The sequence below is a fragment of the Oncorhynchus tshawytscha genome, linkage group LG02, assembly GCF_018296145.1.
Source record: "Oncorhynchus tshawytscha isolate Ot180627B linkage group LG02, Otsh_v2.0, whole genome shotgun sequence".
Classification (NCBI taxonomy): domain Eukaryota; kingdom Metazoa; phylum Chordata; class Actinopteri; order Salmoniformes; family Salmonidae; genus Oncorhynchus; species Oncorhynchus tshawytscha.
Genome location: NC_056430.1, coordinates 56,534,644 through 56,547,942, shown reverse-complemented (window position 1 = coordinate 56,547,942; position 13,299 = coordinate 56,534,644). Strand labels below are relative to the sequence as shown.

The 13,299-nt window shown below is 42.8% G+C and overlaps 1 protein-coding gene across 3 annotated transcripts in view; it reads left to right on the top strand.

Annotated features, from left to right (window-relative positions):
* Positions 1-13,299, top strand: part of rbl1 (retinoblastoma-like 1 (p107)) — a 69,876-nt gene that overhangs the window by 39,489 nt on the left and 17,088 nt on the right. For all 3 annotated transcript variants that reach the window (XM_024444751.2, XM_024444743.2, XM_024444757.2), the window contains 8 exons: positions 893-1,050; positions 1,478-1,542; positions 1,675-1,861; positions 4,526-4,692; positions 5,102-5,214; positions 5,565-5,668; positions 5,915-6,052; positions 12,946-13,110. In XM_024444751.2, coding sequence (XP_024300519.1) covers positions 893-1,050; positions 1,478-1,542; positions 1,675-1,861; positions 4,526-4,692; positions 5,102-5,214; positions 5,565-5,668; positions 5,915-6,052; positions 12,946-13,110 — 1,097 coding nt within the window. The remainder of the gene's footprint in view (positions 1-892; positions 1,051-1,477; positions 1,543-1,674; positions 1,862-4,525; positions 4,693-5,101; positions 5,215-5,564; positions 5,669-5,914; positions 6,053-12,945; positions 13,111-13,299) is intronic.

The window sequence follows — 13,299 nt, the reverse complement described above, 5'->3', positions numbered from 1 at the left end:
ACCTCTGCTATAGCTTCACCCGTGTGGTCATCGGGAAAGTATGATGTTTGAAGGCATTTCGACAACTCCACTCTGTCAATATAGTGGATATAGTGGATAGTGAGATAGCGAACATCCCTAGATTGGCTGGTGCTTGAGGGGCGTTTATCAATACCGTGGCACAAACTCAAACTTTCAGCATGTTCCAAAGAGTTATTTTGCTTCAGATGGTGAACAAGGTTTGTCGTATTACCAGACTTGGTAGCCACCTGTCTACGGCACAAGTCACACCAAACATTGCTCTGCTCTTTGTCGGACTTCAAAAAACCAAACCACCTACAAATAACAAACAGTTGAACCCTTTTCATCAATAATTTCTGAGTTGGAAGCTGCTCCTACTCCATGGCTATCACTGCCACTGTTTTCGCCTACATCACTCATTTTTCAAGGTGCTAAGTGGTTTTTAGTGTGCCTATACCTCTCCACGTGCATATTGTCACTTCTCTGCACGTTCCTGCTGCGTCAGAGGGAAAATGGACTGCTGTACCTAATTATTCTTTATCGACAATATTGAAAATTAATCGGAACTTTTTTATATCGTTATTGAGGGAAGTAATTACCTCTAATTATTGATATTGATTTATCGCCCAGCCCTATGTAAGTAATTTGCAACCAATAACAAAACACAGCTACATTAGAAAAGGTAATAAATAAAATGAAGCGAGCTGATGACACTTATTTGATTTACTCATTCAGACTTAAATTATGAAAAATAGCATTATACTTTTGAATATGAGAAATGGAGAAAGCGGCAGATTAATCAGTGGTGATGCGTCAATAACATACTGAAGAGTGGAGATAAACAAAACAAAATGTAAAAATGTTCTTTGACCTTGGCTTCCTTTGTCCTCAGGCATGCCCAGCATCTTCAGGTTGGAAAACAACACCCCGGACGAGCCGCCATGTGTCATCGATCGGCTGTGTGAGCTACACGATGGCTTGGTGGTAGAGGCTAAGGGCATCAAGGAGCACTACTTCAAGCCCTACATTAAAAGGCTCTTTGAGCGGCAGGTGAGACCCCTCATTAAAACAATGACAACCTGCTATCTGGAGGAGTACTGTGGTGGCTTAAAACGACCATGCCCCACACACACACAAAAGCTCAGTAATGTACATATTCCATAATCCAACCACAAACCCCTACACATAAAATGTTCAGACACATGCCCCTCCCCCAGCCAAGGTCATTTCTCTTCTTCTGTCAGTCCTTCTGTGGGAGGATTCTCCCATCCACAGCACATAAATACAGATGCCGGCATAATTAATTTTGAATATAGTAAATCCTGTGGGAGATAGTAATTGGAACATATTTTTGTCTGGACTAGAATAAAATGATCCTTGAAAATATGGGAAAGTGCATCAGTCTCGTTTGATCCCTGCGAGGGAACTGTTAAGCCCCCAGGGCCCAGTGTGTTGACTCATTCATTGTCTTCTCCAGATACTTAAAGGGAATGAGGAGCTGCTCACTGATCTTCTGGACACACCAAATTTCATAGATAACAAGTAAGTTTGTTATTGTATCCTAATCTGTCATTTGTAGAGGTGCCTAGAATGTTTTCAATCTCGGTCACGTTTGAAGCTTCTTGTGTTTAACATTGCTTGCTTATGGTCTGATAACGTGTGTGTGCCACCCAGTAAAGCGATAAACCGGGAGTATGAGGAGTATGTGCTGACTGTGGGGGACTTTGACGAGAGGGTGTTCCTGGGGGCGGATGCCGATGAGGAGATCGGGACACCCAGGAAGGCTGCACCAGAACCCCGGGCCTGCCAGCTGTCAGCCCGCATGCAGGTGGAGAGCAACCTGCAACAGCACTTTGAGAAGGTAGATAGCTGAAGCCAGTTACGTTCCTAAACATATAGCTGAAAATCAACAGGGATGAGGCTCATTTATGGCACCATCTCCGCAAACTAACTGAACAGATGTTTTTTTCCTGATTATTCATAAAATATAGATTTTTCTAATTAAATTGCCGCATACTGCTAAAAAAATGCCCTCTGTCTTGTCGGTGTTCGCCACATATTTGCTAATGTCATCTCGCTAAATAATGTTGTGAATAAAATGTGAAAGAGTGAGTCCACTCTCCCATTTTCAGTCACAAATCAAAATCCTTTAAAACTTGTTTGGGATAGGCGTGCCACTAGCGGGACACCTCGACAAATATTCCAAATTAGCTCCATAATATCGACAGAAACATGGCAAACGTTGTTTATAATCAATCCTCAAGGTCTTTTTCAAATATCTATTCGATAATATATCCATCGGGACAATTCGTTTTTCAGTAGGACCGATTGGAGTAACAGCTACCTCTGTATTTTACACGAGAATCTCTCTGGCAGCATCAGGTGACCAGTACGGGTATTCTTCAACATAAATGCGTAAAACTACGTCACAATGCTGTAGACACCTTCGGGAATACGGAGAAAGAGTAATCTGGTTGATAGCCCATTCACAGCTCAATTAGGGACTCAATGGAACGCAGCGCTTTCAAAACATGGGGCACTTCCGGATTGGATTTTTATCTGGGTTTCGCCTGTAACATCAGTTCTGTTGCACTCACAGACAATATCTTTGCAGTTTTGGAAACGTTTGAGTGTTTTCCATCCAAAGCTGTCAATTATATGCATAGTCGAGCATCTTGTCGTGACAAAATATCCCGTTTTAAACAGGAACGTTTTTTATCCAAAAATTAAATGCTGCCCCCAGAGTTTCAAGAGGTTAAAACCTGTTACGGATGATGCGAATTTTCGCAGCTTTTTGTAAAAAATCGCGCAACATTTCAACGTCCTGCTACTCATGCCAGGAATATAGTATATGCATATGATAAGTATGTGTGTATAGAAAACACTCTGAAGTCTCTAAAACTGGTTAAATCGTGTCTGTGGCTATAACAGAACATGTTTAGGAGTAAAAATCCCTGGGAAAACTGGTCACCAAAAACACAAAAATATTCATCCGCCAGTCAATTTATTGTCTAAGGCGATAGAAAATAGATGAGGTTCCCATTACAATGCCTACAGCTTCCACACGATGCCGCCAGTACTGGCATTTCATGGCTGGTTTATCCTTGGTGAGATGACGTATAAGCACATCCTGTCTTGGGGCGAACCGGAGGAAGTTATGAAAGTGAAAAATGGCCGATGATTTCAAGACTTGCTGCTATCGAATACAGAACGCCCCGTGATTAATTTGATCGATTATTAACGTTTATTAATACCTAAAATTGGTTTACAAAAGTAGTTTGAAGTGATTTGTAAAAATTTGCAAAATCTTTTGTTTAGGTCTCGTTCAGGTATTTTGGGGGATGCATGCTATCAGATAATAGCTTCTCATGCTTTCGCCGAAAAGCATTTTACAAATCTGACATGTTGGCTAGATTCACAACGAGTGTAGCTTTAATTGAGTATCTTGCGTGTGTGTTTTAATGAAAGTTTGAGTTTTATCGAGTACTATAGGTGGCGCTCTGAAATATCCGCTGATTTGGTTCCTTTGCAGGAACCACATCCGTAACAGGTTTTAATCCAGCCGCCGTGTTAGATTTCAAAAAGGCTTTATGGCGAAAGCAAACCATGTGATTATCCGAGGACAGCGCCCAGCACCCACACATGCATAACAAATCATTTTCAACCAAGGAGTTGCGACACGAAAGTCAGAAATAGCGATATAATATATGCGTTACCTTTGAAGATCTTCTTCTGTTGGCACTCCAAAAGGTCCCAGTTACGTTACAAATGGTCCTTTTGTTCGATAAAGTCCTTCTTTATATCCATAAAAACACAGTTTAGCTGGCGTGCTTCAGTCAATATTCCACTCGGTTTCCCTCCTTCAAAATGCATACAAAATGAATCCCAAACGTTAACAATAAAATTATCCAAACAAGTCAATCCAAAGTTTATAATCAAACCTTAGGTACCCTAATACGCAAATAAACCTTACAATTTAAGACGGAGTATCATTATTGTCTTTACCAGATATATACAAAAAGAACATGCTCTCTCAGCCATGCACTTGGAAACATTTGGAAACACTACAGCCAAAATGGGAGACACTTAAAAAAAATACAACTTCTACCTCATTTTTCCAAAAACCAGCCTGAAACTCTTTCTAAAGATCATCTAGTGGAAGCCCTAGGAACTGCAATCGGGGACGATTTCACCCTATTATAAAAGTGCCAGCCGATGAAATCATTGGTATTTCTTTTCAATGGTTTGTCCTCTGGTTTTTGCTTCTGTTATACTCAGACATTATTCTAACAGTTTTAGAAATTCTAGAGTGATTTCTATCCAAATCTTCCAATTTATATGCATATCCTAGCTTCTGGGCCTGAGTAGCAGGCAGTTCCCTTTGGGCACGCTTTTCATCCGGACGTCAAAATACCGCCCCCTATCCCAAACAAGTTTTAAGGGGCTTAAACAGAGATCATGTGACTCCTATGACTTTGATAGGGAATAAAACCTTGTTCTGTCGTGTGTGTGTGTGTGTGTGCAGAAGCGCACCCTGGCCCCCTCCACTCCTCTGACAGGCAGGCGTTACCTGAAGGAGAAGGAGCTACTGGTGACCCCTGTGTCCTCGGCCACGCAAAGCGTCAGCCGACTCCAGAGCATGGTCTCGGGCCTGCGTAGCGCCCCCAGCGAGGCCCTGATGCAGATATTCAAGTAAGCTCACATCCACTGCCTTAAATGTCCATTAGTGTATAGGGACATATTCATGGACCCAGATCTGAGATGAAGCCTCTTCCTGGATTAAAAATGGAGAATCTATGGAGAATCTCCATTTGAAAGTGTGTTTTAGTCCAGGACTGGGTTAAAAACAAGGGTCGGGGAAACCGTCGCTACATGTTAAATAGTTTTGTCTAAACTAGGCATGTTAATCTGGTTTTGGGTCAATTACAATTCAGGAAGTAAACGAAAATGTAAATTTTCCCATTGAAATGTAATTGCCCCCAACTGTGATTTGGTTGATAAATCAAGTCCCAGGGAGAGGAGAAACAGAGGCCACTGCGACTTGAATTGGAAGGTATGTGGTGTTTAACTGTTTTGGCCCTGTGACTTTTTCCACCTGTAGGTCATGTTCGCGGGACCCCATCGTAGCCATTCTGAGCAGAGTGAAAACCCTGGGCGAGACGTTCAAGCAACATTACACAAAGGACTCAGAGGAGCTGCCTGGATCACACATGGGTGAGATAGAAGACACATGCAGATGGAATACATTGAGCATGTAGAAATAGGGGTTAAATATGCTTGGAGACTGGGTACATCACAGTTGTCAAAGTAAACATTGGTACACAAAGTGGACTTAGTACACAACTGCTCAAACACTCTTTTGCTATTTACCTTAAGTGTTCTGTCAAACATGCCTCAAAATTATGAGGTGTCTCCAACTACCGTGCATGTTCCGCTTTCCATGCATATTACTTCTACGTTTGATCAGGCAAAAAGCAGACACGAGACCACTATTGAATTAAGATAATGGGTCAATGAAAGCTTGCATGTTCTTCTTAATGCCATTTCTTGGCCCCTTCGTTCAGATTTTGCTGAGAACAGGATGAAGCTGGCTGAAATCCTCTATTACAAGATCCTTGAGAATGTCATGGCCCAAGAGACAAGGAGGCTACACGGCAAAGACATGGCTGTAAGTTTACACCTGGGTCGTGTTCATTAGGGTACACAGTATATGAAATGACAACTGAAAAAGTGTTTATTGGACGAGTTCAGATAGTGCCTCTCTGTTTCAGACCGCTTTCTTCTGTTTCATGCTATGGCACACATCTATATGGTAACTAACGCTTACAGATATGAAGAATAGCAAAGCTAATGTGTGATGGTGCATTGCATCAGGCTGTTGGACATTCAGTGTGCCAATGACTGAAAATTCTAGGTGCTGCTGGAGCAGGACATCTTCCACTGCTCTCTGATGGCCTGCTGTCTGGAGGTGGTGCTGTTTGCCTACAGCTCCCAGCGCACCTTCCCCTGGATCATCAGCATCTTCAAACTACGACCGTTCTACTTCTTCAAGGTAAGTGGCCCGCCGCCTAGTTGCACTCGCACGCAAACACTCAATCAGTAGATTCTAATCAACCCCCCCTTTCTATTCTGCCGCTACTCTGTTATTATCTATCCATAGTCACTTTAACAAAAGTCCCTGCTCATCTGCGTGAACGTGCCTTAGGCATGCTGCAAGGAAGCATGAGAACTGCAGATGTGGCCAGGGCAATAAATTGCCATGTCTGTACTGTGAGACACCTAAGACAGAGCTACAGGGAGACAAGCTGGACAGCTGATCGTCCTCGCAGTGGCAAATCACGTGTAACAACACCTGCACAGGATCGGTAGATCCGAACATCACACGTGCGGGGCAGGTACAGGATGGCAACAACAACTGCCCGAGTTAGACCAGGAACGCACAATCCCTCCATCAGTGCTCAGACTGTCCACAGGTCCCCACCAGACATCACCGGCAAGAACGTCGCCTATGATCACAAACCCACCGTCTCTGGACCAGACAGGACTGGATAAAAGACTCACTGACGAGTCGCGCTTTTGTCTCACCAGGGGTGATGGTCGGATTTGCGTTCATCGTCGAAGGAATGAGCGTTACACCGAGGCCTGTACTCTGGAGCGGGATCGATTTGGAGGTGGAGGGTCCGTCATGGTCTGGGGCAGTGTGTCACAGCATCATCGGACTGAGCTTGTCATTGCAGGAAATCTCACCACTGTGCTTTACAGGGAAGACATCCTCCCTCGTGGTACCCTTCCTGCAGGCTTATCTGACATGACCCTCCAGCATGACAATGCCACCAGCCATACTGCTCGTTCTGTGTGTGATTTTCTGCAAGACAGGAATGTCAGTGTTCTGCCATGGCCAGCGAAGAGCCCGGATCTCAATCCCATTGAGCACGTCCAGCAGGTATATTTCACTGGTCGTCCCCAAAGCCAACACTTCCTTTGGCTGCCTTTCCTGCCAGTTCTCTGCTGCCAATGACTGGAACAAATTGCTAAAATCACTGACGCTGGACACTTATCTCCCTCTCTAACTTTAAGCATCAGCTGTCAGAGCAACTTACCGATCACTGTACCTGTACACAGCCCATCTGTAAATAACACACTCAACTGTTAACTTGAAATGACACAACGACAAGGTTCCAGTTTAACAAATTTTACTATACCGTATGAACACCCTCAAAGGTCGCCATTATTCTCAAGGCTAGGTCCATCAACCACCAGATTTCATGCGCATGCGCACTCTTGACTGAGTGATAGCCCCATAATAACAGAAATATTGGGAGACTTAAAACATGAATTTAACAATCTCCCCTTTTCTTTAAAGACAAATAAAACATCAACAACATAATTAAATGTCCAAGTATTATTCAAGATCCCCATTACAAATGGGTTGTGTGACAGTTTTCATTTGTATTACTCAAGCTGCCACTTTCCAGTACTGAGAGCCTGTAGGAGCTCTTAGTCAGACAGTCAGCAAGCTGTTCCTATGGTCGACCACAGAATCCGCTGGATTCTCTGTGCTTGAATAAGTTCCTTGATGCTGCTAATCTCAAGACAAAGTCTTTTCTCTGTGACAGACTTGGTCGACTTCACAGCATCAACTAATGAGTAGTTGTCAGTGACACAAACTACAGGGAGAATGTGCCGTTTTGTCTCACTAGTGGTAAGCTCTGAGAACAGAGTTGCAAGAATGATCACATTGTCAATTCCATCCGTAAGAGCAAGTGTTTCTCCAGCAAGTGGGCTTCGGACAACCCTTCTGATCCGTTTTGACTGCCAACAGATAGGTGAGAATCTTCCTCCTTCACCCATTAACACGATTAGATGTCCACCTTGTGTGCCTCCATCTGTAAGGTTCCCTAGCGAAGCATCACTGAAGACAACTAGTTTCAAAGAGTCATCTTTTCCAACATGCTAAAACTTTAAAGTCACTTGTTGTGATTTCAGTTTTACGAACAACTTTGTTTGTCTCATGAATGGTTTGTACAGTGGCGTGTTTTGTGTTAGATGCCAAGTTGCAAACATCAAACATTACATCAGGTCTAATCTGTCTAGCAACCCATAAAATTTGTCCTATCTTTGACCTCAATTGCTCAGCTTCAATTCCACATAGAGGGGAATTCCTTTGTACAGCTCTTGAAGAATCCATATGAATGGGTTGAAGATTTGATATAGCTCTCCTGTTGCATCAGTATTGTTCCATCAACTGTAATAAACTCTATGCCAACATAACAAAAATGATCATGCTCTTCACGGCTGACCTGGAAAACAGCTTTGAGGTTTGGAATCACAGTTGTAGCAAATGTCTGTGAGCCACCCCAGATAGTCATCAACATGACAGGCAAGTACTCCAGTCACATTGCAGTCTTGATCAAGCCAATAGAAGACTGCAGGATCCACTTGTGACACTTTTTCCACCTGTATTCAGCATTGCTGCCTTGACTTTGTTGTACCAGTAGAGTGATGCATCTGCCAGTCCATACACACACTTTTTTAGTTTCCACAGTGTTCCTTCGCTTTTAGCTTCGGGCGGAGGTCGGATGTGAATGTCCCTTGACAGTTCTGTTTCCCTGCAAAAATGCAGATTTGATGTCTATGGAATTAATTTTCCATTTTTCTGGCAGATCACTGACATCAGCAATCTGAGTGGCTCTGAGGCGCATGTTGGTGAGTCTTTTGGGAGTTCTTTAGCAGCCAGCTCCTCAAAACCTCTAGCCACTAGACGTGCTTTAGGCACTATTCCAGTTAAGGATTCTTTAAGGGTTCACACCCACCTTGTTGAGACACATTTTTGACCAATGTCTTTGACTTCCTCAAACACTCCATTTTGTCTCCAATTACTGACCTCATCTGGCTTAGCGGAGTCAAATGACACGTCCTTTGTTTCAAGTACATCATCATTTTGAATGTCATTCTGTTTTTCTCGATTTTCCACTGGTTCAATCCTGAGATTATCTACAAGTGACAGGTCAGCTGACCCCGCTATCCCAGAAAATGTAGCTGGTTCAGAGTACTGCAAGTTGTACCAGTTCTGGTGTTTTCCTTTGGCTTTTCCTGCTCGTCCAATGATGGTTGCTGTATGTGGAATACCACATTCTCTGTCCATGTATTTAACAGTTTGTCCAGTTTTCAGATTGGAACAACCATGTTCTCTTAACCATTGTGGCTGTTGAATGTTTTCCTCATTTGAACGCTCAACAGTATAATCTGTGGCATGGTTGAAGGTCTCTGCTTCATTTCCTGTGTCAGTTGCAGTGTCCATATCATTGGATGCGACATCTGGTAGGTTTGTGTCTGTTACTGTGTCCTTTTTGTCATTTTCATTTGGAGACTGATTCTCAGCAACAGCCCCTCTTTCTTGTTGATCATTTACTTTCCGCAATCTTGAGTGATGCACCCTGACAACGATGCCTCCGTGTCTCACAAATATCACCACACCATCTTGGCCAATGACTACTCCCGGTCCTTTCCACTCTTGACAGTCAACTCATTTGTAGTACACTCTGTTTCCAGTCTCGTACTTCTCATCGGTGGGTCGAAGCTGTTTCGGCAGAGCCCTTCGATTTCTTTCTGAGCACTCTGCTTTAGTGAATGCTTTTCTCGCTGCATGTAGTGCTGAAAGGTGCTGTCCCCACCCATGCACTCACACTGGTCCCTTCTAGTGCTGGTGGCTGGTCAACCAGTACTGAGGGAAGATTAGGGTTCTGCCCAAACACTAGTTGATATGGGCTGTAACCATGAACATTGTGCATTGAGTTTTTTGCCATAAAAGCCCAATCTAGGGCTGTGTTCCAGTCACATCCATTGTCTTGCTTCACTTTCAGCATGATCTCTGTGAGTGTTTGATTGTGTCTCTCCAGAAGTCCATTGCTCCATGGACTGTATGCAGCAGTTGTCTTTACTTCCATGTTGAAGTTCTCTGCCATTTCTCTTATTTCATTATTATTGAATTCTCCTCCATTGTCACTGTACAATTTCTGGGGCGGGCCATGCACACATATCCAGGAATGAATGAAGCTCTTGACGATTTCACTGTGTTTCTTTGTATTCACAATGCTTCCAGCACTGAAGCGTGTGAAGTGGTCGATTATGTGAAGGTACCACACACTTGGTCCTACAGCCACTGTTTCATTGTACTTGGAAGCCAGTGGCAAACCAACAGCTGGTCTGGGCTTAGGTTTGCTGTATTGTTGACATGTCTCACAACTGTTAACTATCTGCTGTAGAATGAAAATACTCTCATCATCATTATTCCCTGCACTCCTGAGTAACTTCTGAAGTCTGTCAACTGTAGCATGTCCAAACTGTTTGTGAAGCTTTAACAATACTTTGTGTTTTTCTTTTGTGTTCATGTTCTCTGTGACTGTCAGAATCTCCATGTGCTCCGTGTCAGTCAGAATCTCATTTTTGCATGTGTGATGTCTTTGTCCAAAATGTTTACACAATAGTGGCCTGAGGTAGTAAGTTCAAGAGTCACTGGTTGTTTAAACACATTTGCTGGTATCTTAACTCTCTTGGTAGAATGGACAATTCTCCCATCTCCAAATTTGAAAGCTCTGATGCTTGGTGTGTCAATCATATTTTGTACTTCCTTCATATTCAGTTCACTGACATAGCTATCAAGCCATTTTTCACCACACACTGTCCGTGTGCATGCAGTATCAATCACAGCAGATCCTAAGGATTCAACTATAAGAAGCAGATTCATTTGAAAACAGTGTAATGTTACACTGCTCTCTCTGTGTTTGCATTTTCCTCTGTTAGTTTAACTTGTTCATTTTTGAGGACTGTCTTTAACCCAATGGTAAGTGCTTTGACAAATAGCACATTTTGATCTCCTTCCATATTTGTCCAGTGGATTTGTGCCGGGAAATGGCGCCCTCTTCTGGTTGTCTTGAGAACGTGACTTGTTGGCGCCTTTTCTCTGTTGCTCGGTGTAATATGCTGCGTCACTCACTTGCATTCCATCTGTTATTGACGCGACAGACGTCTTTTCACCAAATATTATTTTTAGTGCCGACTTCATAGATGCAAAAGTCAGCACAGTACAAGCAGTCAAAGCCAACTGTTTCTCCATACCATATAGACAGGCAGTATCTAGCAACTTGAAAGCTAACACTGCATCCGGGAGAACCATGTTGTACTTTCTCGTAACACATGTCGTCATTTCTCGTATCACTGTCAAAGTTTAAATATGCCTCGTAGGCACGGTCTTTCTCTTACAGAAATCCAGTGCTCTTATCAAAGTTCCCATACCCTCATCCTTGTTCAAATCCTCAACGGCTATTTCCAGTGCTGGATCTCTCGCTCTTCCCTCCAGCGATAATACCACCGCAAGTGCTTGCTTTTTCGCGTCCAGATTAGTAACACGTGTCCAGATTCCAAGTTCATTTTTCCAACTTCCGTACGACCCCTTCTCGTCGAAGCGAGGTGGCACATTGTAGTTATTAACCATCCTCTGCTACCAATGTTAACTCGAAATGACACAACGACAAGGCTCCAGTTCAACTTCTTGACGCTACCCATCCCTGTCGCGGGATCATTTTTGTCAGCAACCGCTGAACAGCATAGCGCCACAGTCAAATAATATTACAACAAAATATTCATATTCATGAAATCACAAGTGCAATATTGCGAAACACAGCTTAGCCTTTTGTCAATCCACCTGTCGTCTCAGATTTTGAAATTATGCTTTACAGCGAAAGCAATCCAAGCGTTTGTGTAAGTTTATCGATAGCCTAGCATAGCATTATGTACACTTAGCATCAGGAAGCTTGGTCACAAATCAGAAAAGCAATCAAATTAAGATGATCTTCGGATGTTTTCACTCACGAGACTCCCAGTTACACAAATGTTCCTTTTGTTCCATAATGATTATTTTTATACACAAAATACCTTTGTATTTGTCGCGTTTGTTTGTCGCGTTATGTTCAGAAATCCACAGGAAAGAGCGGTCACGACGGAAATTCCAAATAGTCTCCATAATGTCCACAGAATGTCAAACGTTTTTTATAATCATTCCTCAGGTTGTTTTTAAAATATATATTCGATAATATATCAACCGAGTGTGTAGGTTTTTCAATAACACCGGGTGGAACAATGGCCGCTTTACTCTGTAGTGCAAAACTCACTCTGAGAGCCCCCACCGATCCACTTATGCAATGTGATCTTTCGCGCTCATTTTTCAAAATATAAGCCTGAAACTATGTCTAAAGACTGTTGACACCCTAGGGAAGCCATAGAAAAAGGAATCTGGTTGATATCCCTTTAAATGGAGGATAGGCATGCATAGGAACAGAAGGGTTTCAAAATAATTGGCACTTCCTGATTGGATTTTCCTCAGGTTTTTGCCTGCAATATCAGTTCTGTTATACTCACAGACAATATTTTTTACAGTTTTGGAAACTTTAGAGTGTTTTCTATCCTAATAATATTGCATATTCTAGTTTCTGGGGCTGAGAAATAAGCAGTTTCAAATGAGTATGTTTTTTAGCACAAAAAAAAATGGGATACTTAAAACATGAACTTAACAATAACTACCTCATCCCCATATTGTTACTTATCATCTTGCTCTTTTGCACCCCAGTATCTCTACTTGCACATCATCATCTGCACATCTATCACTCCAGTGTTAATACAATATTCTAATTATTTCGCCTCTATGGCCTATTTATTGCCTTACCTCCCTAATCTTCTACATTTGCACACACTGTACATATATTTTTCTATTGTGTTATTGACTGTACGTTTGTTTAACTTGTTTTTGTCGCTTTGCTTCATCTTGGCCAGGCCGCAGTTGTGAATGAGAACTTGTTCTCAACCGGCCTACCTGGTGAAATAAAAATGTCTACTGGTACACACACACACTATCTGATGTCAACCTACGCTGAAAATGTGCACATGCAGGTGATTGAGGTGTTCATCCGCTCGGAAGAGGGTCTGTCCCGGGACATGGTGAAGCACCTGAACTCCATCGAAGAGCAGGTGCTGGAGTGCCGGGCCTGGACAGCAGACTCTGTGCTGTGGGAGGCCCTGGAGCAGGCTCACAACAAGGTCCCCACCGTGGAGGAGGTGAGCACCCGAGAAACACTACAACTACAATGCACAGCCCATGGGGGGGGGGGATCTACTGTACATCAGAATTTTTTTTTTTTACTGTTGTGTTATCGTGGTGAATAAGTTATAATATAAGATGCATTAATTGAACTTTTGGAATGTGGTGAGCTAGATCCTGGCTCAGTCTTTAACTGACAAAGAATT